The sequence below is a fragment of the Hyperolius riggenbachi genome, chromosome 4, assembly GCF_040937935.1.
Source record: "Hyperolius riggenbachi isolate aHypRig1 chromosome 4, aHypRig1.pri, whole genome shotgun sequence".
NCBI lineage: Eukaryota > Metazoa > Chordata > Amphibia > Anura > Hyperoliidae > Hyperolius > Hyperolius riggenbachi.
Genome location: NC_090649.1, coordinates 359,359,993 through 359,386,363, shown reverse-complemented (window position 1 = coordinate 359,386,363; position 26,371 = coordinate 359,359,993). Strand labels below are relative to the sequence as shown.

The window sequence follows — 26,371 nt, the reverse complement described above, 5'->3', positions numbered from 1 at the left end:
TTTTATATTAAAAACACTTTTCTTTTATTGGTCGGATGAAATATGCTAATTTTTTGAGATAGGAAACTTGGGTTTTCATAAGCTGTATGCCAAAATCATCAATATTAAAACAATAAAAAGCTTGAACTACTTCAGTTGTGTTTAATGAATCTAAAAAATATGAAAGTCTAATGTGTATCAGTACATTACAGAAAATAATGAACTTTATCACAATATGCTAATTTTTTTAGAAGGACCTGTACATATATATATATATATATATATATATACATATATAAATATATATATATATATTGTGTTGATTAGGCCGTGTGGTGTAAAAAAGGGCAAGCATTTTTACTTATTCCTGTTTTAACTTTGATACATGTAAAAATGTAAAAAAAAGAGCATTTTTACAGAGTGGTGCTGGATTTTTGACATTTGAACCTTTTGGTAGAGATGGCTCGAACCTCAGATTTTGGGTTTGCGGACCGTGGACGCGAACTTACACAAAAGTCTGCAAACCAGCGAACTCAGGCAAACTGCAATAGAGTTCAATGGGCAGGCGAACTTTAAAAACTACAAACACTGTTTCTGGCCACAAAAGTGATGGAAAAGATGTTTCAAGTGGTCTAACACCTGGAGGGGGGCATGGCAGAGTGGGATACATGCCAAACGTCCCTGGGAAAATTACAGATTTGACGCAGAGCAGGGTTATAATCCCTAAAGGGCAGAAATCAAATTGCATTCCTAAATTAGAGGCCTAAAGTGCTTTAAAACATCTTCATGTGTAGACATGGATCAGGTGGTGTAAGTAGTGTACTGCTTCACACTAATATACCAAACTCACTGTTTAACGCACCGCCACAAAGGGTTGTCATTAGTTGACACTCCCAGGACATACACTGTAAGTCCTCTCAGCAGCAATGTTTGTGTAGTGATGGCCGTCCAGAAGTACTACAAGGTAAATCATGCACTTTTCCCGTTCAGACAGTGAAAGGCTTAAATAGTGGCCAGCATAATTTCATTCTGATGACCCACTGCTATTTAGTAGCATTTCAGCTTCCACACTAGGATATTATGGATGGATGGAAGCTGTACCTTATGGCATCTCTCTCCACTAGTTCCACTAGGTACCCGCTGCTACTTAGTAGCATTTTCGCTAGCTTCCACATCAGGATAGTATGGATGGATGGATGGAAGCTGTACCTTATGGCATCTCTCTCCCCTAGTTCCACTAGGTACCCGCTGCTACTTGTTAGTAGCATTTCAGCTTTCACACCAGGATATTATGGATGGATGGAAGCTGTACCTTGTGGCATCTCTCTCCACTAGTTCCACTAGGTACCGCTGCTACTTGTTAGTAGCATTTCAGCTTTCACACCAGGATATTATGGATGGATGGAAGCTGTACCTTGTGGCATCTCTCTCCACTAGTTCCACTAGGTACCCGCTGCTACTTGTTAGTAGCATTTCAGCTTTCACACCAGGATATTATGGATGGATGGAAGCTGTACCTTGTGGCATCTCTCTCCACTAGTTCCACTAGGTACCCGCTGCTACTTGTTAGTAGCATTTCAGCTTTCACACCAGGATATTATGGATGGATGGAAGCTGTACCTTGTGGCATCTCTCTCCACTAGTTCCACTAGGTACCGCTGCTACTTGTTAGTAGCATTTAAGCTAGCTTCCACATCAGGATAGTATGGATGGATGGATGGAAGCTGTACCTTATGGCATCTCTCTTCACTAGTTCCTCTAGGTACCCACTACTGCTTTTCTAGCATTTAAGCTAGCTTCCACTTAAGTTCTGGATACTATGGATGGAAGCTGTACCTTATGGCATCTCTCTCCACTAGTTCCACTAGGTATTCGTTGCTACTTAGAAGCACTGCCAGAGAAGATTGTGGTGTACAGAGATCATGGAGTGTTAGATGGACAGCTCAGCACAGTTCAGAATTATGAGATCCCGCAGTTACAGACCTGCTTTGGTACTTTTGAAAATGATTCCCCTCGCATAATTGTCATCGAAGTGCAGAAAAGGATCAACACCAATCTGTACTGCTCCACGTCCGGAGCATTTGTCACAGGGCAGAAATGGCATTGCATTCCTAAACTGAAGGCATAAAGTGCTTTAAAACATCTTGTGTGTGTATACATGGATCAGGTAGTGTAAGTAGTGTACTGCTTCACACTGACAGACCAAACTCATTTTTTAACTCAACGGCACCACCGCAAACAGCTGTTTGTGTAGTAGTGATGGCCGTACTGCTGCTCACGTTGACAAGAATGCAGGCAATGGTGGTTTTCTAGCCCATATGGTGGATCACTAAGGGGAATTGACACATGTACATGCCTTTTATTTTGTTGTTGCAGCCGCAGTGCAGCCAGAAAAATTAGGCATGTACACACACCAGAAAAATTATTATTCTTGTTGTTAGCGGCCGGCGGCCGCTGCTAGCAGCGGCCTTAAAAATTTAGGAATCCACCTGGAGTCCTGGACCCTGTTGGTGGTGGCAAAGAAGGCAGTCAAGCGGCCTGCAGGCAGAGATGCTGTGTGGGGACAATGTCATTTACAAAATATAATAAATTAAGTTAGTGCGTTATGCTCAAGTAAATGGACCAGCGTAGCGTCATGATGTCACATGTACCAGAGGCCTAGATGGAATGGGAAGTTAATTATAGAACTTTATGATGGTAACAGGCAGACTGGCTCATTGTACTACCTATTATTTTCTTTCGTTTTTCTTAAAGCATGTTTGTCAAATTCATCAAAAATTATTTCTAACGTTATTATATTTGTGTGCTGCATTTATCAATGTGTGCAAACAATTGGTGTTTGTGTTTTGCGATCAGGTGCCTTCGCAAAGCAGTTGTCCCTAGTTGGGTGTTGGGCTTCCCACGACTCTACTTTTATCAGAGGCACACAAACAAAAAAAATGCCACATTGGTGAGCTTTGGAATGTCGGCATTCGGGTGGTCGCTACAGCAAACGTTGAAGGGTGTGTAGGCTGGATGACCGAAAGTGTATCACTATGCATCATGTGTGAATAACTCCTCTGACACATCAAGTGGAGCAGCTGGGTTGCTAGTGGTAGTAGTGTTAAGTTTTTGTGTGAAACCAGAAGCTGAGCAGGAGGAGGACGGTTCGTCACGGAGGTTCTGAGCGGAAGCAGTAGAAGATGTGGTGCACTGTTTAAAGGAAACCTAAACTGAGAAGGATATGGAAGTTTCCTTTTAAAATAATACCAGTTGCCTGACTCTCCTGCTGATCCTATGTCTCTAATATTTTCAGCCACAGCCCCTGAACAAGCATGCAGATCAGGTGCTCTGACTGAAGTCAGACTGAATTAGCTGCATGGTTGTTTCAGGTCTGTGATTTAGCCTTTACTGCAACCAAAGGGTTCAGCAGGACTGACAGGCAACTGATATTGTTTAAAATGAAACATCCATATCAATCTCAGTTTAGGTTCCCTTTAAGCCAGTTAAGTACATCCTCAGAATTTTGGGGGTTGAGGCGGGTGCGTGCCTTCTGAACACTGTACTTTGGTCGAGGGACGCACAAAATCACATCAGCATGACCTCGAAAATACCTGCGGTGTGGCCTGCCTCTCCCTGTCATTTTTCCCATATTGGGGATATGCAGTACTACTAACAATATTCAATAGTGGAAGACCGTGTGTGTAATCACAAAGAGGCATGCAATCAGTGTCAAATACATAGCAGCTGTGTGTGTGTGAGTGTATCACTGGGCTGTGTACTTTAACACACACACACACAGACTTCCTATATAGTACTTTCAATCACAAATACAGTTGCAAGCTAAGCACTGCTTATAATAGACAGTGTGTTGGCTTGCTTGCAATAGTTAGAAGAATATAGTAGAACTGCAAGGGCCAGCAACTGACGGTGGCCTGTATGCAGTGTGTAACCCACACAGATATCAATAACAGATACAGTTGGAAGCTAAGCACAGCTTATGATGATAGACAGTGTGCTTGCTTGTAATAGATAGAAGACAATAGTAGAACTGCAAGGCCCGGCAATGACTGTGGCCAGACACACACACACACACACACGTTTTGGGGTAGTTTTAGCAATAAATAACAGCCTAGCTAACTGTCCCTGCCTCTCTGTGGGCTGTATGCAGTGTCACCCACAAACACAGCTATGCTTTAGTAAGTAAAGTAAGTAAATCACAAATGCAGTGAAAAGATATGCAATGGTATTGTGATACAGTGTGCTGCCAGTGTGGAACTACAAATCCCAGCTGGCCTGGCTGGCAACTGTCTGTGGGCTCTATCTATGCAGTGTCACCCACAAAGACAGCTATGCTTTAGTAAGTTAAATCACAAATGCAGTGAAAAGATATGCAATGGTAATACAGAGTGTGCTGGGCCTGGCACAGTATAGTCAGCAACTAGGCCCAGCTGTGACAGGGCTGTATCTATGCCTGTGGTCAAACACACACACACACACACACACACACACACACACACACACACACACACACACACACACACACACACACACACACGCACACACCAGATCAGAAGAATATTAGCTCTCAAAAGAGCTTTTTGTGGGGTGCTTTCAGCAACAACATTGAGCGAGGAGCAAGCTAACAACAGCCTAACTAATGCTTTCCCTATCTCCAAATGTATCTCCCTTCCTCTCACTATAGCAAGATCAGCAGAGTGAGAACATGGCCGACGCTGCGGCATTTTTACAGGGGGGCGGGGGTCCATGGGTGAGTGCAGACTGATTCGCTGCCATGTGTCTGCTGACTGTGATGTAGAGGGTCAAAGTTTGCCAATGACGAGGTATAGGAGGCGGGTCAAACGCGCTATGTGTCCATGGGCGCGAGTAGCTGATATCCAAGCGGACTACCCGCCGGGTGAACCGTTCAGGCACTCTCTACCTGTTGGTACACAGTATTAGGTAGAACAGAGGCGTCAGATGAGAATAAAATTTAGTTAAAAAACATCAAATGGGGTGAGGTGGTGGTGGACATACCTCCCCACAGAAGACACGATAGGTCAGTTTTGGTGTAAAATAACCATTTATTTCATACTCCAATAAAATCGTTGCAACGCGTTTCATGGATCTCACGCCCACCTTATCAGGCAAAATACAAAAGGAGCAGACAGCATCAGAACAGGCTAAAGTGCCTCTGCTGTTGGTACACAGGTCTGGTACGTGGCGCCCTTTAAGACATCTGGTCATTTGGGTGCTGCTTCTATCTGCTTTGGAGAACATTCTAACTGTGATGATACAGTAAAAGGGTCCGAGACCATATTAAGCTAATGTTCATCCTGGATAGGATAGCAGATAATAACTAAATAGTAATGGTCCTGATGAACGTAGCCATTGCTACAGAAACGCATAGACACTGTTGACACCTGATATGTGCTGATGTCAGTTGGAGGGGGGGGGGGGGTGGCAGCTGGCAGGGAGCTGCTACGCCACTGGAACTGAGTGCTGGTATCAGCGGCAAGACGAGCCACAGCGTGAGTTCAGGCCCGGGCCGAGACACGCTGTCTTGCTGCATAGCTTGTGAGCCTGCAAGCCGTGTTTATGCAACCAGCAAATCCTGTAATTATAACCGCAACACCGATCTTCGATCCTTCTGCAGAGTAAATCTTATTAACCGCGACTTGTGAGTATAAGACTACTTGCCGGAGCTTTCCATTTATATAGATTATTATCACAGTACTGGGAATAACTTAAAGAGAAACCATAACCAAGGGTTGAACTTCATCCCAGTCAGTAGCTGATACACCCTTTCCCGTGAAAAATCTTTTCCTTTTCTCAAACGGATCATCAGGGGGCTCTGTATGGCTGATATTTTGGTGAAATGCCTCCCTCAGTGTGATGTCAGCACCAGGGTGCTGACATCACACTGTGGGAGCCTTGTTGCATTGTGGGAAATAACAGCTGTTTCCAACTGCCCAAAATGCATCATCTCTTTCCACAGACATCACTTGTCAGCAGTAAAGATGTTGCCATGTGAGAAATGTCAATGTACATCAGGGAGAGGAAAGATTTTACAATGGGCAAACTTTAACTAAATCATGTATAAATAATTATTGTAAAATCTAAGCACTTTTTTCATTATGTTATTTTCACTGCAGTTCCTCTTTAACATCACCACATGACTGCTTCTGCTATTTTGATGTGCTAGGAAATAAGACCTCAGTGTGGAGCATACACATGCAGATTTGTGCAAACTTTTTAAGGAAGGAGTCGCTATCTTATACTAATTGACTACTAACAGGATCCACTGTTTTCTGCTTGGAACAATAACACGCACCACGCTTTCCCCTTTTTTTGAAATAGGAAAATGTTCTGTTTTTCTAAGAGGAGGAACTCCATGTGTGTATGTATTTGGGATGTGTGATTCTGTGCATTAGGAATATAGCAAGCATATTTTACGATTGGCATTGTAAGATTTGATACCTAAGCCAAAATTGTAGCATTTTTAACTGCATATTTCTATTAAAAATGTATTTTTAGCGCTACCAAATCTTTTTCTTTTTGAAAACCTGGACTAATGTTTTCACAGAACATTTTGCTTGCTCTAGCAACTTAAAGAAATATTAAGGTACCTTGTAGTGCCCTTTTTCAAAAAGATTAACTATTGACTATAATAATAATTCCAACATTTTCATAACAATTTTCTCTAGTTAGAGAAAAGCGTTTGAGAGGCAGCCACTAGGGAGCGCTCAGTAGGCAAGTAGCAGTGTTAGGGAGTCTTGCCCAATAACTCCTTACTGAATAGTAACTGGCTTACTAAAGAGACAAGGTTTGAACCCATGTCTCCTATGCCTTAGGCAGTGCCCTTAACCATGACACTATTCAGCCACCAGTGTACGTGTAGTAGTGGAAGGACCGGGAGAAAATCCTTAGTGTTCAGAAAATGTGTTTGCGAGATGGAGTGGCTCACTTTTAGTTTAAAGGTGGGGTGAAACTTAATGATTTCTTTGTGGAAATGGAACAGCTGCTCTTCACTTCCAGTCCAGATGACAAGGTTATCATGGATGAAGTGGTAGTAGGAGAGGGGTTTGTTCAACAATAAATCGTTTTCAAATTTATCCATGAACAGTCTCACATACTGTGGTGCAAAGCATGTTCCTATACTGATCCTCATCTTTTGTAGTTATACAGTGCTGGCCATAATTATTCATACCCCTGGCAAATTTTGACTTGAAGTAACTTTTGTTCAACCAGCAAGTAATTTTTTGTTGGGAAATGACATAGGTGTCTCCCAAAAGATAATAAGACATTGTACAAAATGCATTATTGTGAAAAAAAAATCATTTCTCAGCTTTTATTTACATTTGAGCAAAAGGTGTCCAGTCCAAAATTATTCATACCCTTCTCAATAATCAATAAAGAAGCCTTTATTGGCTATTACAGCAATCAAACGCTTCCTATAATTGCAGACCTGCTTTTTGCATGTCTACACAGGTGTTTTGCCCATTCATCTTTAGCAATGAGCTCCAAATCTTTCAGGTTGGAGGGTCTTCTTGCCATCACCCTGATCTTTAGCTCCCTCCACAGATTCTCAATTGGATTCCAGTCAGGACTCTGACTGGGCCACTCCAAAATGTTAATGTTGTTGTCTGCTAACCATTTTTTTCACTACTTTTGTGGTGTGTTTTGGGTCATTGTCATGCTGAAATGTCCACTGGTGCCCAAGGCCAAGTTTACCAGTAAGTAGTGATACATGCTTCTGTTATTGATAAAATGAAATATTCTCTATTTTTTTTTGCTTTTTACAGTACAGGTTTTTTGGGGAGCCCGTGGTGAAAGCTTGTGTTGAAAATGGTACCCACTTCATTGATATAAGTGGAGAGGCACAAGTAAGTGTAATATTATAATAAAGTGTTATAACGTTATAATAAAATAGTTTCTTATAGTCTTAAAATATATCCAAGGCGAATTAAATAAACTAGCTTTACTGACCTGGGGCTTCTTCCAGCCCCTAGTGGTCACTCTGTCCCTCTTCTCTCCACTCCAGCTGGCACGCTCAGAAGTGCGCCCGCACCATGCGTGCTCACGTCATAAGAAGCATACTGTGCAGTATGCTCCTGATGATGTGGGTCTGCAGGCATAAGCCATCCCTACTGAGAATGGGAATTGATAGAAGACCGGAGCTTCACCGAGGGACAGATGGACTGCTATGGGCTAGAAGAAGCTCCAGCCACCAGGTAAATAAATCCAATTGAGTTAATTCACCTCGGATATCCTTTAAAGTGTACCTGAGATGTAAAAAGGGCTGTATTTATACTTATGGTATTCCTCCAGCACCATGAGGTCCTTGGGGTCCCTCACCATCCTCTATGGCCACTCCGTTCAGCTGCTATCTTGCCTTGTAATCTGGACAGACGCGGCCAGTTGAGCTCTTCAGCAAATGCATGGCTCGACTGTGCGAATGCTCTTGTTGCGCTCCCGGGACCATTCTGCGCAGTGTCCTGCTGTGGGAGTATGACAGGGGGCATGTGCACTGCTGAGCCACTCATGTGCAGAAGAGTGCAGCCAGTGATATTGCCAGGCGCAATAGCAGCAGAACAGAGCGCCCGGAGAGGGAACCCACGCACCTCCTAGGGCCTGGATGAAGCCCCAGGTAAGTATAAATAAAGTTCTTTTACATATCTCAGGCTTCCTTTAATGTTAAAGTTCTGGGGGTCTCACAACCCCCCTGCACACTTGGGTAGAACCAGAAACAGACAATCATATTTCCTCCATTCATGTCAATGCAAAAAATGTAAAAGCTGCCATTCTGACAGACAGTTATAAAGCCAACTTTGTCGTTTGGTGACTGAGGCAAAAAATTGGGGAAAGTGAGTGGAGCATAAAACAGCCAATCAGATTTCAGCAATTAATTTTTATTGTTAGATTATTACTAATGTTAATTGCAGGGTTCTCAAACTTGGCACAGTTGGTCAATGAATGACTGGGATTAATATTCAGGAAAGTGGGTGGAGCCTACAATAAAAGTCAATAAAATTCAACTATTGGTTTTCAAGGGGAATATTTAAACCGCTACCCTTCTTACATTGTTGATGGCAGAGGACTCAAACCTGCTACAGTCAGTCATTAAGTGAGTGAGGTTCAAATTCCGAAAAGGGGGCAGGGCCACAAACAGTCAATCAGATTTCTTCGATTGATAAACTGTTTCCTTTCTCCCATTATTAATAGAGATGTAGCGAACGGTTCCAGGCGAACTTAGGGGGTTCGCGTTCGCCTGCACCAGGCAAACTTTTGCGGAAGTTCGATTCACCCCATAATGCACTATGAGGGTCAACTTTGACCCTCTGCATCACAGTCAGCAGGCACATTGTAGCCATTTAGGCTACACTAAGCCCTGGAGCCCCACCCCCCCTTATATAAGTCAGGGTCCGGCGGCCATTAGCCTCACTTGTGTGCCTGCTAGAGAGAGGAAAGGGACAGCTGCTGCAGACTTTTTCTCCTAGGGACAGATTAGTTAGGTTCTAGGCTGCTTTGCTTGCTCCTGACTGATTATTATTGCTTCTAAAGCACCCAGCAACAGCTCTTTTCAGAGCTCATCCTGTACATTTTTTTTTTCTGTGTGTCAAACTGACACTTTTGTTGCATGCACAGCCTTGCTAATTGATATTGTGTGTGCCACTGCCAGCAGCCCAGCACATTCAGTGACTACCTGTGTGTGTGACAGGGAGCTGCACATTGTACTACCCAGTACTGCATATACCCCAGTACCTGTTGTGTTTACTTAACCCACCTCATCACTGCAATACCTAGCTTTGTGTTGAGTGAACCCAGCTCACTGCATCTAACTACCCAGTACCTGTTGTGTTTACTTAACCCACCTCATCACTGCATATACCTAGCGTTGTGTTGAGTGAACCCAGCTCACTGCATATAACTACCTGTTGTGTTGAGTGAGAACCCACCTCACTGCATCTTAAGTACCTTTACTGTTCAGTGAACCCAGCTCACTGCATCTAACTACCCAGTACCTGTTGTGTTTACCTAACCCACCTCATCACTGCATATATCTAGCATTGTGTTGAGTGAACCCAGCTCACTGCATCTAACTACCTGTTGTGTTGAGTGAGAACCCACCTGGCCACCTCACTGCATCTAACTACCTGTTGTGTTGAGTGAGAACCCACCTCACTGCATCTTAAGTACCTTTACTGTTCAGTGAACCCAGCTCACTGCATCTAACTACCCAGTACCTGTTGTGTTTACTTAACCCACCTCATCACTGCAAATACCTAGCGTTGTGTTGAGTGAACCCAGCTCACTGCATCTAACTACCTGTTGTGTTGAGTGAGAACCCACCTCACTACATCTTAAGTACCTTTACTGTTCAGTGAACCCAGCTCACTGCATCTAACTACCCAGTACCTGTTGTGTTTACCTAACCCACCTCATCACTGCATATACCTAGCGTTGTGTTGAGTGAACCCAGCTCACTGCATCTAACTACCTGTTGTTTGAGTGAGAACCCACCTGGCCACCTCACTGCATCTAACTACCTGTTGTGTTGAGTGAGAACCCACCTCACTGCATCTTAAGTACCTTTACTGTTCAGTGAACCCAGCTCACTGCATCTAACTACCCAGTACCTGTTGTGTTTACTTAACCCACCTCATCACTGCAAATACCTAGCGTTGTGTTGAGTGAACCCAGCTCACTGCATCTAACTACCTGTTGTGTTGAGTGAGAACCCACCTCACTGCATCTTAAGTACCTTTACTGTTCAGTGAACCCAGCTCACTGCATCTAACTACCCAGTACCTGTTGTGTTTACTTAACCCACCTCATCACTGCATATACCTAGCGTTGTGTTGAGTGAACCCAGCTCACTGCATCTAACTACCTGTTGTGTTGAGTGTGAACCCACCTGGCCACCTCACTGCATCTAACTACTACCTGTTGTGTTGAGTTAGAACCCACCTCACTGCATCTTAAGTACCTTTACTGTTCAGTGAACCCAGCTCACTGCATCTAACTACCCAGTACCTGTTGTGTTTACTTAACCCACCTCATCACTGCATATACCTAGCGTTGTGTTGAGTGAACCCAGCTCACTGCATCTAACTACCTGTTGTGTTGAGTGAGAACCCACCTCACTGCATCTTAAGTACCTTTACTGTTCAGTGAACCCAGCTCACTGCATCTAACTACCGGTTGTGTTGAGTGAGAACCCACCTGGCCACCTCACTGCATCTAACTACCTGTTGTGTTGAGTGAGAACCCACCTCACTGCATCTTAAGTACCTTTACTGTTCAGTGAACCCAGCTCACTGCATCTAACTACCTATTGTGTTCAGTGAACCCAGCTCACTGCATCAAACTACCTGTTGTGTTGAGTGAGAACCCACCTCACTGCATATAGCTAGCATACCTCCGAGATGGACAAAATGGACAAACCAGGTAGAGGAAGAGGTAGAGGCAGACCCAGAGGAAGGCCACCAGGCACCGGCAGGTCTGTGGCTGTGCGAGGTGGTGTTGCTGTGATTTCGTGCAGACCTGCCCCAAAATACAGTGTTCAGAAGAAGGCACGTGCCATCACTTCCCAAAATCGTGAGGAGGTGCTTGAGTATTTAACACAGAACACCTCATCTCCCGCAGCCACCAGCGCTACAACAAGCACCACATCCGCTGCATTTGACACTTCGCAGGAGTTATTTGGTGGTGGTGGTGAAATCACTGATTCCCAGCCACTACTGCAACAACAACAAGAAGGTGCAGGTACACCACCTCATACGTCTGAGTTAGGTGGCGATAGTATGGACATAACGTGTGTGTATGGGGATGATGGTGGACCACCTTAAGTTGGTGCACTTGAGGAGGTGTCTGAGGAAAGCGCAGCTGGCCAGGAGGATTATGATGACGATTATACGGATACCACATATGTTCCCAGGAGAGGAGATGACCAGGGGGACAGTTCAGAGGAGGAGTCAGAGAGGAGTAGGAGGAGACGACTCCATGATAGAAGCAGAGGGAGCTCGTCCTCAGAAACAGCTGGGGGCAGTGTCCGGCGCCATGTATCACCATCTATGGCCAGCCAGCCAACATGCCCTTCAACGTCAGCTGCTGATGCCACCGTAGCGCCATCACCCCAGGGGGGTTCAGCGGTTTGGAAATTTTTTCACGTGTGTGTCTCAGATCGGAGCAAAGCCATCTGTTGTCTTTGCCAGCAAAAATTGAGCCGTGGAAAGGCCAACTCTCACGTAGGGACAAGTGCCTTACGAAGGCACCTGGAGAGAAGGCACAAACAGCTATGGCAAGAACACCTGAGGAAAAGCAGCACCCCTCAAAACACAAACCACCCTCCTTCTCCTCTTCCTCCTTCAGGTGCATCGTCTTCATCCACTTTCTCCCTTGCACCTTCACAGCCATCCTCCTCCACACTGCCTCTTCCCTTCAGTGGTTCCTTCTCCTCTGCCCACAGCAGCACCCAGCTGTCCGTGAAGGAAGTATTTGAGCGTAAGAAGCAAATGTCTGCCAGTCACCCTCTTGCCCGGCGTCTGACAGCTGGCGTGGCGGAACTATTAGCTCGCCAGCTATTACCATACAAGCTGGTGGAGTCGGAGGCTTTCCGTAAGTTTGTGGCCATTGGTACACCGCAGTGGAAGATACCAGGCTGCAATTATTTTTCACAAAAGGCCATACCCAAACTGTACCGTGCAGTTGAGAGGCAAGTGGTGTCATCTCTGGCACACAGCGTTGGGTCAAGGGTCCACCTGACCACGGATGCCTGGTCTGCCAAGCACGGGCAGGGCCACTACATTACATACACAGCCCATTGGGTGAACCTGGTGACCGATGGCAGCAAGCAGGGAGTACGTGGCTGCGCAGCGGACCGACTTGTCACACCTCCACGGCTTGCAGGCAGGCCTCCAGCCACCTCCTCTCCACCTGCTACCACCGCTTCGCTGTCATCATCCTCCTCCTCCTCCTTGGCTGGTGCCGCGATCTCCTCTCCAGCTACACAGCCCCAGCACCCCAGGGCCTATGCTGCATGCCAGGTACGATGGTGTCACGCAGGGTTAGACATGTCTTGCCTGAAAGCGGAGAGTCACACTGGAGCAGCTCTCCTGGCTGCTCTTAACAAACAGGTGGAGCAATGGCTGGCCCCACACAAGCTTGAGATCGGCAACGTGGTGTGTGACAACGGCAGCAATCTCATTGCTGCGTTGAATTTGGGAAAGCTGACACACATACCCTGCATGGCACATGTGCTGAATCTGGTCGTGCAAAGATTTGTGTCCAAGTACCCAGGCTTAGAGGACGTCCTGAAGCAGGCCAGGAAGTTGTGTGGGCATTTCAGGCGCTCTTACAAGGCCATGGCACGCTTTGCGGACATTCAGCGTAGAAACAACTTGCCGGTGAGACGCCTGATTTGCGATAGCCCGACTCGCTGGAATTCCACCCTGCTGATGTTCTCTCGCCTGCTAGACCAGGAGAAAGCTGTCACCCAGTACCTGTATCATTACAGTACAAGGACACAATCTGGGAGGATGGGGATGTTGTGGCCCAACAACTGGACACTGATGCGAAATGCATACAGGGTCATGGAGCCCTTTGAGGAGGTGACCAAACTGGTGAGTCGCGATGAGGGCACCATCAGCGACTTGATCCCCTACGCCTACTTCCTGGAGCGTGCCGTGCGTAGAGTGGTGGATACAGCTGTGGAGGAGCGTGAACGAGAAGAGTTACGGCAGCAGGAGTCATGGGAGCCATTTACACCTGAACCCGATGTTCCCACAACACCTGCGGCAGCACAGAGGGGGGACGAGGAGGAGGAAGAAGAGGAGTCGTGTGGGGAAGAAGAGGCGTCAGACTCTGATGATGGTGATGATGAGGAAGGTGTTTCTGTGGAGGAGGAAGAGGCGGCGGAAGAAAAACAACTGCGGCAGCCATCACAGGGGGCTTCTGCTGCTCCACGTTCCCGTGGTATTGTTCGTGGCTGGGGGGAGGAAGAGGAGTTGCATCCCGTCACTGAGGAAGAGCAAGAGGAGATGGAGAGTACGTCTGCATCCAGCTTTGTGCAGATGTCCTCTTTCATGTTGTCCAGCCTGTTGAGGGACCCCCGTATCAAAAAACTTAAGACGAATGACCTGTACTGGGTGGCCACGCTACTAGACCCTCGGTACAGGCACAAAGTGGCGGACCTGTTACCAAGTCAACACAAGGCGGAAAGGATGCAGCACTTGCAGAACAAGCTGTCGATGATGCTTTACAATGCGTTTAAGGGTGATGTGGCTGCACAACGCAATCAAGGTACCACTGGCAGTAACCCGCCTCCTCCCAAGTCCACGCAGGCAAGGACAGGCCGCTCCAGCGATCTCAGGGTGATGTCGGACATGCGGACATTCTTTAGTCCAACTCCTCGCCATAGTCCTTCCGGATCCACCCTCCACCAACGCCTGGACCGGCAGGTAGCCGACTACCTGGCCTTGAGTGTGGATGTAGACTCTGCGAAAAGCGACGATGAACCCTTGGAATACTGGTTGCGCAGGCTTGACCTGTGGCCAGAGCTGTCCCAATTTGCCATACAACTTCTCTCTAGGCCCTGCCACAAGCGTCCTGTCAGAAAGGACCTTCAGTGCAGCTGGAGGCATAGTTACTGAGAAGAGAAGTCGCCTAAGTCACGACAGTGTTCAGTACCTGACCTTTATCAAAATTAATGAGGAATGGATCATGGAGGGCTACTGCACGACCGAAGACTAAGTCAGTCCCCACACACAGCATCTCTGCCTGCAGGCCGCTTGACTGCCTTCTCCGCCACCACCAACAGGGTCCAGGACTCTAGGCAGATTCCTGAATTTTTTAGGCCGCTGCTAGCAGCGGCCGCTACACAAATTTTTCTGGTGCGTGTACATGCCTGCCTAATTTTTCTGGCTGCACTGCGGGCGGCTGCAACAAAAAAACAAGAGGCATGTATATGTGCCCATCCCCCTTCGTGATCATTACCTTGCCGCGCTGAAGGGGCTTGCGCATCACAATGAAGCAATGACCGCCGGCTATTTGAGTGTCTCGGGTGGGGGTGGCACACAAAAGATAATAAGGTTGTTGCTTCATTGTGGTCAGACCAAATTTGATCAGCTGCACAGTCACTGTTGTTCTATCATAGAGCTACCACAGCCCGGCGACCATATGGGCTTGAACAACGCCACGGCCTACACCCTGGCCTTGGTGCGCACCAGTCCAGCACGGCCGTCACTACGCAAACAGCTGTTTGCGGTGCATTACACAGTGAGTTTGGTGTGTCAGTGTGAAGCAGAACTCTAATTACACTCCCTTAGGGCCCGTTCAGACTGCAAAACGTGGACGGCCACGCATGCAGAACGCAACGCGTACGAACGCACGCCATCCGCGTTCGTATGCGTTGCGTGGCTGATCCCATCACTGAAAAGTGAATGGGACAGCCGCGCATTTTTGTAAAATCTGCGTGCAGCATGCGTTCCCGGACCGCACAGGTCCGGAACGCATGCAGTGTGAACATCAGACAGTGCACTCTATGCACTGTCTGATGTCCTGCGTGTCGGCCCCCCGCACGCGTTTCCAAAACGCGGCTGGAAACGCGTGCAGTCTGAACGGGCCCTAATTGATGTATACCCATGCAAGATGTTTGAAAGCACTTTAGGCCTGCAATTTAGCATTCAATGTGATTTCTGCCCTTAAAACGCTGCTTTGCGTCAAATCCAGATTTTTCCCCGGGACTTTGGGCATGTATCCCACTCCGCTATGCCCCCCTCCAGGTGTTAGACCCCTTGAAACATCTTTTCCATCACTTTTGTGGCCAGCATAATTTTTTCTATTTTTCAAAGTTTGCCTCCCCATTGAAGTCTATTGCGGTTCGCGAACTTTTATGCGAACCGGACCTTCCGCGGAAGTTCGCGAACCCGGTTCGCGAACCGAAAATCGGAGGTTCGCGACATCTCTAATTATTAACCACTTCCCGACCGCCGTATATACAATTGGCGGCCGGGAAGTGCACCCCGCAAGGACCGCCGTATAGACAAATGGCGGTGGTCCTTGTAGGGGCATGGGCGGAGCGATCGCGTCATCCGTAACGCGATCCTCCGCCTCCGCCTGGCGCTGCTCACCCGCCGCAACATCCCGCCGGCCATACGGAAGCGCCGGCGGGATGTTAACCCGACAATCGCCGCATACAAAGTGTATAATACACTTTTTAATGTTTACAAAGTGTATTATACAGGCTGCCTACTGCCCTGGTGGTCCCAGTGTCCGAGGGACCACCAGGGCAGGCTGCAGCCACCCTAGTCTGCACCAAGCACACTGATTTTCCCACCCCCCTGCCCCAGATCGCCCACAGCACCCATCAGACCCCCCCCTGCCCACCCCCCAGACCCCTGTTTGCACCCAATCACCCCCCTAATCACCCATCAATCACTCCCTGTCACTATCTGTCAACGCTATTTTTTTTTTATCCCCCCCCCTGCCCCCTCCTGATCACCCCCCCACCCCTCAGATTCTCCCCAGACCCCCCCCCCAGACCCCCCCCCATGTACTGTATGCATCTATCCCCCCTGATCACCTGTCAATCACCTGTCAATCACCTGTCAATCACCCATCAATCACCCCCTGTCACTGCCACCCATCAATCAGACCCTAACCTGCCCCTTGCGGGCAATCTGATCACCCCCCCACACCAATAGATCGCCCGCAGATCCGACATCAGATCACCTCCCAAATCCATTGTTTACATCTATTCTCTCCTCTAAACACCCACTAATTACCCATCAATCACCCATCAATCACCCCCTATCACCACCTGTCACTGTTACCTATCAGATCAGCCCCTAACCTGCCCCTTGTGGGCAAACTGATCACCCACCCACACCAATAGATCGCCCGCAGATCCGACATCAGATCACCACCCAAGCGCAGTGTTTACATCTATTATCTACTCTAAACACCCACTAATTACCCATCAATCACCCATCAATCACCCCCTATCACCACCTGTCACTGTTACCCATCAGATCAGACCCTAATCTGCCCCTTGCGGGCACCCAATCACCCGCCTACACGCTCAGATTGCCCTCAGACCCCCCCTTATCAATTCGCCAGTGCAATATTTACATCTGTTCTCCCCTGTAATAACCCACTGATTACCTGTCAATCACCTGTCAATCACCTATCAATCACCCATCAATCACCCCCTGTCACTGCCACCCATCAATCACCCCCTGTCACTGCCACCCATCAATCAGCCCCTAACCTGCCCCTTGCGGGCAATCTGATCACCCACCCACACCAATAGATCGCCCGCAGATCCGACGTCCGATCACCTCCCAAGTGCAGTGTTTACATCTGTTCTCTACCCTAAACACCCACTAATTACCCATCAATCACCCCCTGTCACTGCTACCTATCTGATTAGACCCCTATCTGCCCCTAGGGCACTCAATCACCCGCCCACACCCTCAGAATGCCCTCAGACCCCAGCCCTGATCACCTCGCCAGTGCATTGCTTGCATCTATTCCCCCCTCTAATCACACCTTGAGACACCCATCAATCACCTCCTGTCACCCCCTAGCACACCTACCCATCAGATCAGGCCCTAATTTGCCCCGTGTGGGCTCCTGATCACTCGGCCAAACCCTCAGATCCCCCTCAGACCCCCTTCCGATCACCTCCCCAGTGCATTGATTGCATCTATTTTCCCCTCTAACCACCCCCTGAGACACCCATCAATAACCTCCTGTCACCCCCCTAGCACTCCTATCCATCAGATCAGGCCCAATACAACCTGTCATCTAAAAGGCCACCCTGCTTATGACCTGTTCCATAAAATTCGCCCCCTCATAGACCACCTGTCATCAAAATTTGCAGATGCTTATACCCCTGAACAGTCATTTTGAGACATTTGGTTTCCAGACTACTCACGGTTTTGGGCCTGTAAAATGCCAGGGCGGTATAGGAACCCCACAAGTGACCCCATTTTAGAAAAAAAGACACCCCAATGTATTCTGTTAGGTGTATGACGAGTTCATAGAAGATTTTATTTTTTGTCAAAAGTTAGCGGAAATTGATTTTTATTGTTTTTTTTTCACAAAGTGTCATTTTTCACTAACTTGTGACAAAAAATAAAATCTTCTATGAACTCGCCATACACCTAACGGAATACCTTGGGGTATCTTCTTTCTAAAATGGGGTCACTTGTGGGGTTCCTATACTGCCCTGGCATTTTAGGGGCCCTAAACCGCGAGGAGTAGCGCGGTAATGCCTCAAAATGACCTGTGAATAGGACGTTGGGCCCCTTAGCGCACCTAGGCTGCAAAAAAGTGTCACACATGTGGTACCGCCGTACTCAGGAAAAGAAGTATAATGTGTTTTGGGGTGTATTTTTACACATACCCATGCTGGGTGGGAGAAATTTCTATGTAAATGGACAATTGTGTGTAAAAAAAATCAAACAATTGTCATTTACAGAGATATTTCTCCCACTTAGCATGGGTATGTGTAAAAATACACCCCAAAACACATTATACTACTTCTCCTGAGTACGGCGGTACCACATGTGTGGCACTTTTTTACACCCTAAGTACGCTAAGGGGCCCAAAGTCCAATGAGTACCTTTAGGATTTCACAGGTCATTTTGCGACATTTGGTTTCAAGACTACTCCTCACGGTTTAGGGCCCCTAAAATGCCAGGGCAGTATAGGAACCCCACAAATGACCCCATTCTAGAAAGAAGACACCCAAAGGTATTCCGTTAGGAGTATGGTGAGTTCATAGAAGATTTTATTTTTTGTCACAAGTTAGCGGAAAATGACACTTTGTGAAAAAAAAACAATTAAAATCAATTTCCGCTAACTTGTGACAAAAAAATAAAATCTTCTATGAACTCACCATACTCCTAACGGAATACCTTGGGGTGTCTTCTTTCTAAAATGGGGTCATTAGTGGGGTTCCTATACTGCCCTGGCATTTTAGGGGCCCTAAACCGTGAGGAGTAGTCTTGAAACAAAAATGACCTGTGAAATCCTAAAGGTACTCATTGGACTTTGGGGCTGGAACGAGGGGACCAGGAGAAGACCAGGAGAGGACCAGGAAGGCTCTATAGGACCCAAAGCCTTCATTCTCCATAGTTGAGTATATGTTTTTTTTAACATAAATTTAACTTCAGGTTTGCTTTAACCACTAGCCGACCGCTCCACGCCAATTGGCGTGAATAAGGTGGCAGCCTCAGGACCGCTCCACGCCTATTGGCATGAACGGCTTTCTATGGGGCTAGCAGGAGATCAACGGCGTGCGCATCTCCGCTTGGAAGACGGTGAAACCGCTGTCTAATTAGGCTGTACATTGCTGCGATCTAAGGCAGCGCTGTACTGTGACATGGCTGTCCCCCTGGGGAACACAGGAGCGATCCGCTGTGATAGGCTGAAGCCTGTCACAGCCGATCGCTGTGATAGACTGACTCTGGGATGGAGGGAGGGGGGAAAACAAAAATAAATAAAAAAAATAAGAAAATGTAATAAAAAAATAAAATAAATATTTCTAAAAATTCAATAAACAACCCTGGGGGCAATCTGACCCCTCCAACAGAAAGCTCTGTTAGTGGGGAGAAAAAAGGGGGGGGGGGGGGAGTGTGATCACTTGTGTGCTGAGTTGTGCGGCCCTGCAGCAAGCCCTTAAAGCTGCAGTGGCTCAAGTAGGGAATAGTGGCCTGGTTTTTAGGGTTGTTGTTTTTTTTTTTTTTTTTTTTAAACTTTAAATTTTTATTAAAAGTTTTCAACATTACATAAAATACAGCGTTTAATATATGCATTTGTAGTACTGTGGTGCTTTACATACACAAATATGATAACAAATATAACAGAAGTGCTCATGCGTATATGATCAGATCATATACAGAACGCTGAGTGAAAAGAAATAAAATAAGTTCAAAAATTAAGCTATAAAAGCTAAGACCTATGTGTCACCTCCTTCCATGTTTCAGGTTCTTAAGGAGGGTGACCTAGAAAAATAAAGAGCAGACAAACCATGTCTTTATATGCTGAACATCCTATAGGGTTTAAGATATTAGTTGGGTAATTATGTATACCGACTTTAGCTCAAATTTGGTAGCGTCAGTGGTGTAGAAGAGTATTTGTAAGACACAAAAGGCCTGGTACTATGTCTCTATTTGGGGGAGAGAGAAGGAAAGGGTAATCCTGCGTAGTGCTGTTTGGGCTGATTGTTGATGGTCTATCTCATGTGGGCGTTGCTTGAAAGCATACAGGGGTTTATTCTGTAGGGGGGGATCGGTGGCCAATGTATTGGGTTAGTATAGTGGGTAGCAGGTAAGTTGGTTATGGGTTTAAGTTTGGATTCCATAGTTAAGTTAAATTCTACATTTTGTTGAAATCGGGTTATCGATGGGGGTGAATCCAGACCCCAGCAAGATGCAATTAAGGATCTTGCAGTAGTTAGTAGTTGGGAGATCACTGGGCGAGTATGGGTGGGAAGTCTGTTTAGGCCTATGTGCAATAAAGCTAATTGGGGATGGAGCTTGAAATGTTGTTTAGTTATTGATCGAATTGTTTTTGAAATATATTCCCAAAAGGGCTGGATCGCCGGACACTCCCAGAATATGTGTACCAGAGTACCAGTTTGGGAGCACTTCCTCCAGCATAGATCAGATGTAGAGGTGGAGAAAAGGGCTAGTTTTCTAGGAGTGTAATACCATTTGAGTAGGATCTTGTGGTATAATTCCCAATGGGCCATACATTTGGAGTATTTACAGATATCTGCAGAAGCTTTAATTAAGTGGTGTGGGTGTATTTGTGTGGATAGATCATTTGACCAGGTTAGGCAGTATCTATTTAGCTGTTTGTTAGAGTCAGCTGTTATGGCATTGTATCATGTACGAATGCCACCGGGTTGGGGGGGGTGGAATTAAGGTGTTGGAGTAGTGAACGGGGGATCTTGGGAAGAGAGATATTACGGTGGCGAATAGCAGGACATAATCTATAGTAGGAAAATAGCTGGTTTAGGGGTAGGTTGTAGGATTTCTGTAGAGTTTGGAAGGAGTGGGGTTGGCCTTGATGCAATAGATCGTTGAGGTGATAAATACCACTTTCATGCCAAACTTTTATGTTAATGTCGGGTAAAATAGAGAGCAGGGCCTCTATTGGGGTAATTAGCGTGGTGGTGTCCTTGTGTTGATGAAGAATGGGAATTATTTGGGACCAAGCTAGTATAGTTGCTTGTATTGTAGGGTAGTCTGTCTTAGGTGGAGGAAGTTTTAACAAAACTTGACAAAGTGTGTTCTTTGTACCTAGCTTTAGAAAACTATTCTCTAAGAATAGCCAAGTTTTATTCTGTGTGCAGGACCACCAGGCTGTTGAGACATCTAGGATGGAAGCCCAATAATAAAGTTGTAGGTTTGGGAGACCAACCCCCCCGTGTTGTTTTGGAATGGTTAGGGTCGCGTGGGATATCCTATGTTTCTTATTGTTCCAGATAAAAGCTGAAACAATGGATTGCAGTTTGGAGAGATAGGATTTTGGCAGTGGTATATTTAATGTGCGAAATAAATACAACATTTTTGGTAAAACTTGCATTTTGTATGCTGATACTCTTCCCAACCAAGATATCTCGAAAGTAGCTATGTGTTGTAGTTCTGTAGTTACTTGTTTGAGAAGAGGTAAGTAGTTTAGAGCAAAGATTTCTTCAGAGCTAGCAGGTAGGTTTATTCCTAAGTAGGGAATGGATTTAGTGGCCCATTGAAAGGGGAAATGGAGTGAGATCTCCATTTTGGTTTTCTCTGTGATATGAAGGCCTAGCAGAAGGGATTTACTTTCGTTGAGATTGTAGTAGGAAATATTAGAGAAATTTTGAATTGTCTTCCAGGTTGCTGAGAGGGAGGATACGGGGTTGGTTAAAATAATTATTATATCATCCGCAAAAAGTCCGATCTTTTGCGATAGACCATTTATATTGATTCCTGTTATCAGTGGGTTTGATCTAATGGCTTCAGCCAGGGTCTCTATGGTTAAAGTAAAAACTAAAGGGGACAGAGGGCAGCCCTGGTGCGTCCCATTGCTTATGTTAAAGCTCGTGGAATAGTATCCTGCTACGTTTACAGATGCAGAAGGGGAAGAGTAAAGGGCTAGCACTGCTTTCTGGAAGGGACCTATAATACCAAATTTGTTGAGAACAGATGTCATGAACCCCCAATGTACTCTGTCGAAGGCCTTCTCTGCATCCCAAGAGAGGAACAGAGAAGGCCTTCGACCGAGCTCCGCAAACCTTAAAACATTTAACATCCTTCTGGTGCCGTCAGATGCCTGTCTCCCTTTTACAAAACCAACTTGCTCTGGCGCAATTAGAGATGGAAGGACAGGCATAAGACGGTTCGCCAATATTTTTGCAAACAGTTTTGTGTTGTTATTAAGTAGCGAGATAGGGCGGTAGCTGGAGGGGCTGTTTGGGTCTTTTCCCGGTTTTGGAATAACTGTGATTACTGCTTGGGTAAATTCAGCGGGCATTTTTCCCGTGTTCATAAACAGGTTGAAGAGGGAGGTAAGTCTAGGAGCTAGTATTTGACAAAAAAATTTAAAGTATTCGCAGGTAAAGCCATCGGGTCCTGGGGATTTATTAGATTTGGATTGGTTGATTGCTGAGATAACTTCCTCTATTTGTATGGGGTTGTTGAGTTTATTAGAGTCATTGGGGGAAGGTTGAGGTAGCTGGAGTGTATCCAGAAAACTATTAATGAGGGGGTTAGAGGGCTGGGTTGTGAGTGGATCTTGGTTTAGATTGTATAATGAGCTATAATATGCGCTAAAAGCATTCGCTATGTCTTTAGGGTTTGATAGGGTTTTTTTAGTAATAGGATGGATGAGTGAGATTATCCTTTGTTTTGCCTGCTTGCGTTTAAGGGTTCTTGCTAAAAGTGTGCTTGCTTTGTTGCTTTGGGAGTAGTGGGTTAGTTTGAGTTTTTTGAGTTTATATTCATACTCTGTACTAAGAAGGGTTCTGAGTTGATGGCGAAGATTAAATAAGGATTCTTTGTTCTGCTGAGTGCATGTTAATTTGTTTTGGTTTTCTAGGAGTTTAATTTGGTCTAACAGTTCGTTATATCTAAGTTCTTTTTGTTTTTTGTAGTGAGCCCCCATTTTGATGAAGGAGCCTCTTATCACGGCTTTATGGGCCGCCCAAATAATAGCCTCTCCAGCTGCCCCCTCACCCGTCTCGTTAAATAGAAAGTATTCAGTTAAGTGCCTGGAAATTTGTTCAGCATTATCTGGTGCCTTAAGTAAGGAGTTGTTTAGTCGCCATTGAGGTCTGTCCGGTCGTGGCGAGTCAATTTTAAGTAAGAGAAAAACAGGAGCGTGATCGGACCAGGACGTAAGACCTATGGTTGCTTTGGAGGTTCGTTGAAGAGTGTGGCGGTCCGTTAGGAAGAAATCGATGCGGGAATAGGACAGGTGGACGTGTGAAAAGAATGTGTAGTCTCTTGTATCTCCATGTGTGGATCTCCAGGGGTCGTGGAGGTCCTCTTCTAATATAATTGGTAAGATTGGGGATGGTTTCGAACAGTTCACTCGTGAGGTATCAAGGGAGTGTGAGATGATGGAGTTAAAGTCCCCTCCTATTATCAGAGCCCCAGATCTGACCTTGTTAACCTTAGAGAGCAGCTTGCGAAGGAACATCTTTTGGTTTTGATTTGGGGCATATAAGTTCACCAGTGTGAATTTATGGTTATTGATTGTACAAATTAGAATGATGTAACGGCCCTGTTTGTCAATTTCTTGGTGGTGGATAGTAACTGCAAGTGTAGAATGGATCGCTATTAGGACACCTCTTTTTTTTTTAGAGAAATTGCTATGAAACTGTAAGGGGTAGAATTTGTGCTTAGTCAGAGGGGCCCTGCCCTCTACAAAATGAGTTTCTTGGGCAAATAAAATGTCGATCTTCTCCTTTAGGACTTCTCTCCACAAAGCGTGCCTCTTGTAAGGTATGTTCAGACCTTTTGTGTTTATGGACATCAGTTTAAGAGTCATTGGACGGAGGTGATATTTGATGTAGAAAAAGCGTAGAAATTTTGATGTTGTATGGTATGTGGTGTATCATTAAGGCATTTATATAGGATATAAACAGGCTAAAGAAGGTATATTCACTCAAAGTGGTTGCAAAATAGGATAACCATAACAAACTGAGGAAATTACACATCAAACAGAAAAGAAGGTAAAGTATAACCCATATAGATGAAGCATTGTGCTGAGAGGAGAGGGCAGGCCTAATTCTTCTGGTGCACTGCAGAAGATGGCCTCGTGAGTTCGTCCAAAGTGTCACGAGGGGAAGTACAAAAGAGGACATCAAGATGGGACGTATCCCTTAGCTCAAGATTATTTCTGCCAGTCAGGTGCGATCTTGGAGGCTGAACGGCGAGGTTCTATCTGCGGTAGTGAAGGAGCAGGCTTTATCTTCCATGTTTTTAACAGGAGAATGCCGTCCTCAGAGGAGGTGATGACATGTGTTTTCCCCAGATGGTGTATAAGTAGCTTCATGGGGAATCCCCATTTATAGGGGATGGCATTGTCTCTGAGAGCCTTGGTGACTGGAGTGAGGGACCTGCGAAGTTGTAGTGTGGCCTGAGATAAATCGGTGAAAAGCTTTATGTTTGAATAAGGTGCAGGGAGGGATCCCTTCTGTTTCACATAAAGCAGTAGTTCTTCTTTAGTATGGAAGAATTGAAAGTTTGCTATTACATCTTTTGGTAAATGAGCAGGGATGTGGCTGGGCTTGGGCAGCCTATGGATTCTTTCAATGCTTAATTCAATAGCAGATAGGTGTGGTAAAGTTTGCTGCAGTAGTGCTGTAATGTACTTTCTGAGCTCTTGTTGTGGTATATCATCCGGGATTCCCCTAAACTTTAAATTGTTTCGTCTATTTCGGTCTTCCATATCTGTGGCTTTGCTTTTTAACCATGATATGTCGTCTGTGTTCTGCCCCACTATGTCTATCATGTTGTTATGCTGTGTGACAATGTCTGCCACCTTATCTTCAGTACAAGATATTCTTTCACCCAAAGTGTTAATTGAGTCCTGCAGAGAGTTAGTGATAGTGTGGAACTCAGATACCAGGGATTTTTTGAATGAAAGAATCAGATCTCTGATGTAGATTTGAGAGGCTTGTTGCTCAGTAGCTGGGAAGCTCTCTGTGAAGCTATCCTCAGTGTTCTGTGTGCTCTGCGTGTTATGGCTGCTGTGCTCAGCTCTTACCTCCTCCGCAGAGTTGGTCCGTTGTTTTGTTTTAGCAGGGCTTCTTGAGGAGGGAGTCCCGGGGTCAGAGCTGGTGTCATCTTCTGAGGATCTGCTCGTCTCAGGTTTCTCTGCGCTGTTAGCAGAGGCTGCTTGTGTGGTCTCTTTAGTCACGCTGTTCATGCCTGCAGGGCAGGATACAGCAGCGCCATCTTTGGAGTGCTGCTGCCGGTGATTAGGGAAGAAATCTGTTAGTTTCTGCAGGCGGAATTGTCCCTTCTTCCGCTTTTTGGATGTGTCTTGATCCATAGGTTCTTCAGCTGGGTGCTGGTCCGGTGTAAAGGCAGTAGACATTGGTGTTTGCCGCATTAAGAGAGCCAGGGATACGGAGCACAGAAATTACACAGCCGTCATGACACTCGGCAGACACGCCCCCCGTTTTTAGGGGGTTTAACACCGTGGTCCTCAAGTGGTTAAAGGGAACCTGAAATATGAAGGATTAGATTCTCTAAGAAACCGTGCCAGTTGCCTGACTTTAAACCACTGGCCCAGAATAAACATGCAGATCAGATGCTTTGACTCAGGTCTGACCCCACTATTTACATGCTTGTTGCAGGTATATGATTTAAAAACAACCAAAGCCAAAAGCTCAGCATGACATCCATGCAACTGCCATTGTTTATAAGTGAATGAAGATTTAAAGTGGAACCGCATTTAAAAAAAATGACACAGATTCTTACCCAAGGAGAGGGAAGGCTCTGGGTCCTATAGAGCCTTCCCGCTCCTCTCCTGGTCCCCTCGTTCCAGTATTTGACTAATTTAGTCAAATACTGCTTTACCCGGCCGAAGGAGGCTTCAGAAGTCTTCAGGGAGCCCGAATGCTCCTGAAGAAGGGCGCCCCTGTACTGCACCTGCGCAAGCATGCTCTCTTGCACGCTTATGCCTGTGCAGTATGGAGCCGCACATCTTTGGGAGGGCACGGCTCCCGAAGACTTCCAAATACCCTTTCGGTGGGGGATTGAAGTGGGGGGAGCCAGCACAGGATAGAGAGCACCGAGAGAGGAGACGGAAGGCTCTATACGACCCAGAGCCTTCCCTCTCCTTTGGTAAGTATTTGCTTCATTTTTTTTAAAATGCGGTTCCCATTCACTTTAAGCCTATTTAT

General features: G+C 46.0%; 1 protein-coding gene across 1 annotated transcript in view; it reads left to right on the top strand.

Annotated features, from left to right (window-relative positions):
- Window positions 1-26,371, top strand: part of LOC137570836 (saccharopine dehydrogenase-like oxidoreductase) — a 452,635-nt gene that overhangs the window by 83,805 nt on the left and 342,459 nt on the right. Inside the window, exon 3 of the mRNA XM_068279544.1 lies at window positions 7,764-7,844. Within this exon, the coding sequence (XP_068135645.1) occupies window positions 7,764-7,844 (81 nt within the window). The remainder of the gene's footprint in view (window positions 1-7,763; window positions 7,845-26,371) is intronic.